Here is a 2,022-nt window from a genome sequence, read left to right as displayed (position 1 = left end):
TCCTTTACTTTATAGTCACTTTATGTCATTCTTAAAATTTCAGAGAAGAGAATTTTGTGTCTACTGATTTGCTTTTGAACTTTGTGACGAGTTGGATGGATTGTCGTGATAATTTCCGCCCATTTTTGCCAGACATCCGATTTTATTATTCTTTAAAATATTTTAATACGATTTCCTCAACATTTTTATTTGAACAGCTATAAAAACAAAAATAAAAAGTTCTTCATTTCATGTGAAATTGTGTCATAAAAAGGATAATAAAGCACACCTGTACCTCTGTCAATTAGTGAAAGAAACTCTGTTAAGATTTTCTCAAGATTTTTCACACAATTAATTTTCTCTACAACAGTTAAAATTAAATTTTTTTCAACAGTTATTAACAAAATATTAATGTTTTTTTCCTTTCTTAAAGCTTTTGGTATTGGCAGTATGATTTATTCGGGCTTGGAATTTGGTCAATATTTCGAACTGAATCCTGATACGAAATGTCATAATGTTTTGCTGGCTCTGACCCCCGCAACACGCATGGCATTCATTTTCATACAAATGTATTTCATCTTTTTGAATAATGAGGTAAGTTTTGGGTATAATAAATTACACAATTACACAATTTGTTAAAATGAAAGGCAATTAATTTGTACAAGATTAAAACGAAATATTTTTGGAAAAATAATCAATCATCTTCGATTCTGTATAAAAGGTTTTGTTTCAATCTTCTTTTGAAAATTCCAAAAAATGTACATGAAAAAGTAAAGTAAATATTAGTATAATTATTTATAATCACATTATCTTAACTATATTACAGAAAAAAAAAATAATTGGAATATTGTTTTACTCTTTTACTTTCAGCAAATCAAAGTATATCGCTACAAAATCATCGCACGTTTCGGTTTGATGCATATGATTGGAACCAATTTAGCGGTCTGGCTGAACGTATTAATACAGGAAACCAAACACGAAATATTGACCTTTTACAATCCTGAAAATCGTACATTACGTATATCTCATCGCATACCAGGTCATTCACGTGGACATGGCGGACATGCGCTCATGGCCAGTGATCCCACCGCACACCTGCGTCTACCACGTGGACTTAAAGGACCATATCAGATCTTCGAATGTCGCCGTACTAATATAATTGGTACCTTAGTGCAAGATGCTTCTCCATTTCTCTTCCCATGCACCATTGAATACTCGTTAATTTGCGCAGCCATTTTGTATGTTATGTGGCGTGGCATTTCGCGACCACAGTCACCAACGCCACAACGACCCGATACGATAAGTTCGCCTTTAAAACGATCACCACATCATTACTCTGTAGACTGCGCACGTGCACACAAGGGGCTCTTTGTTGGTATACTGATCCTAGTACTCACCATCATATCGCTTATACTTTTCTTTGTGCTGATTTCGCGTCCAGATTTCGTAGCTTTGGCTGTTACTGAGGTGACTATATGTGAGTTACTCATCTATGGTACCGCGACAATAGCTACTCTAGTGGGTATGATACAAATACGTCATTTGCAGTATGATGCTTATCGTAGCTTCTCTTTGGATGACATATTATTAGTAGGCGCACAAACTGGCTCATTTCTGTACAATATATTCACTGTAATTGCTGGACATTTCACCATACGTAGTGATGATATGCTTGTGCCACTCAATGCTTTGGCTTCTATTGTGCAAACTGCCTGTCAGACTATGTTTATACTGGACGCAAGTCGACGACAAGCTGTGACACCTGAGCATATACGCAAAAAGCCAGGTCGTGAAATTGTCACTTTCATGTTAGTCGTTAATCTGGCTATGTGGGCTATAAGTACGTTAGAGAAATCACGCGCAGAATCACATCCCATACAGCTTAACTTCTATGGCTTGTGGGCGTGGACTATTATCACGCACGTATCAATGCCTTTAGCTATATTTTATCGTTTCCATTCAACAGTTTGTTTGTGCGAAATCTGGAAGCGCGCCTATAAACTAAAACCCACGTACATGTGAGAAATGGCGCGCGAGCGCATT

At 36.4% G+C, this 2,022-nt stretch overlaps 1 protein-coding gene across 1 annotated transcript in view; it reads left to right on the top strand.

The window, feature by feature from the left end:
* The window catches only part of LOC119667679 (proton channel OtopLc-like), a 13,196-nt gene extending 11,174 nt beyond the window's left edge, over positions 1–2,022 (top strand). The window contains exons 5-6 of the mRNA XM_038076986.1: positions 413–573; positions 850–2,022. Of these exons, the coding sequence (XP_037932914.1) occupies positions 413–573; positions 850–2,001 (1,313 nt within the window). The 3' untranslated portion in view covers positions 2,002–2,022. The remainder of the gene's footprint in view (positions 1–412; positions 574–849) is intronic.

The sequence above is a fragment of the Teleopsis dalmanni genome, chromosome 1, assembly GCF_002237135.1.
Source record: "Teleopsis dalmanni isolate 2A chromosome 1, ASM223713v2, whole genome shotgun sequence".
NCBI classification, from domain to species: domain Eukaryota; kingdom Metazoa; phylum Arthropoda; class Insecta; order Diptera; family Diopsidae; genus Teleopsis; species Teleopsis dalmanni.
Note: the sequence above shows the minus strand (reverse complement) of the source record. Positions and strands in the feature narration are given on the sequence as shown.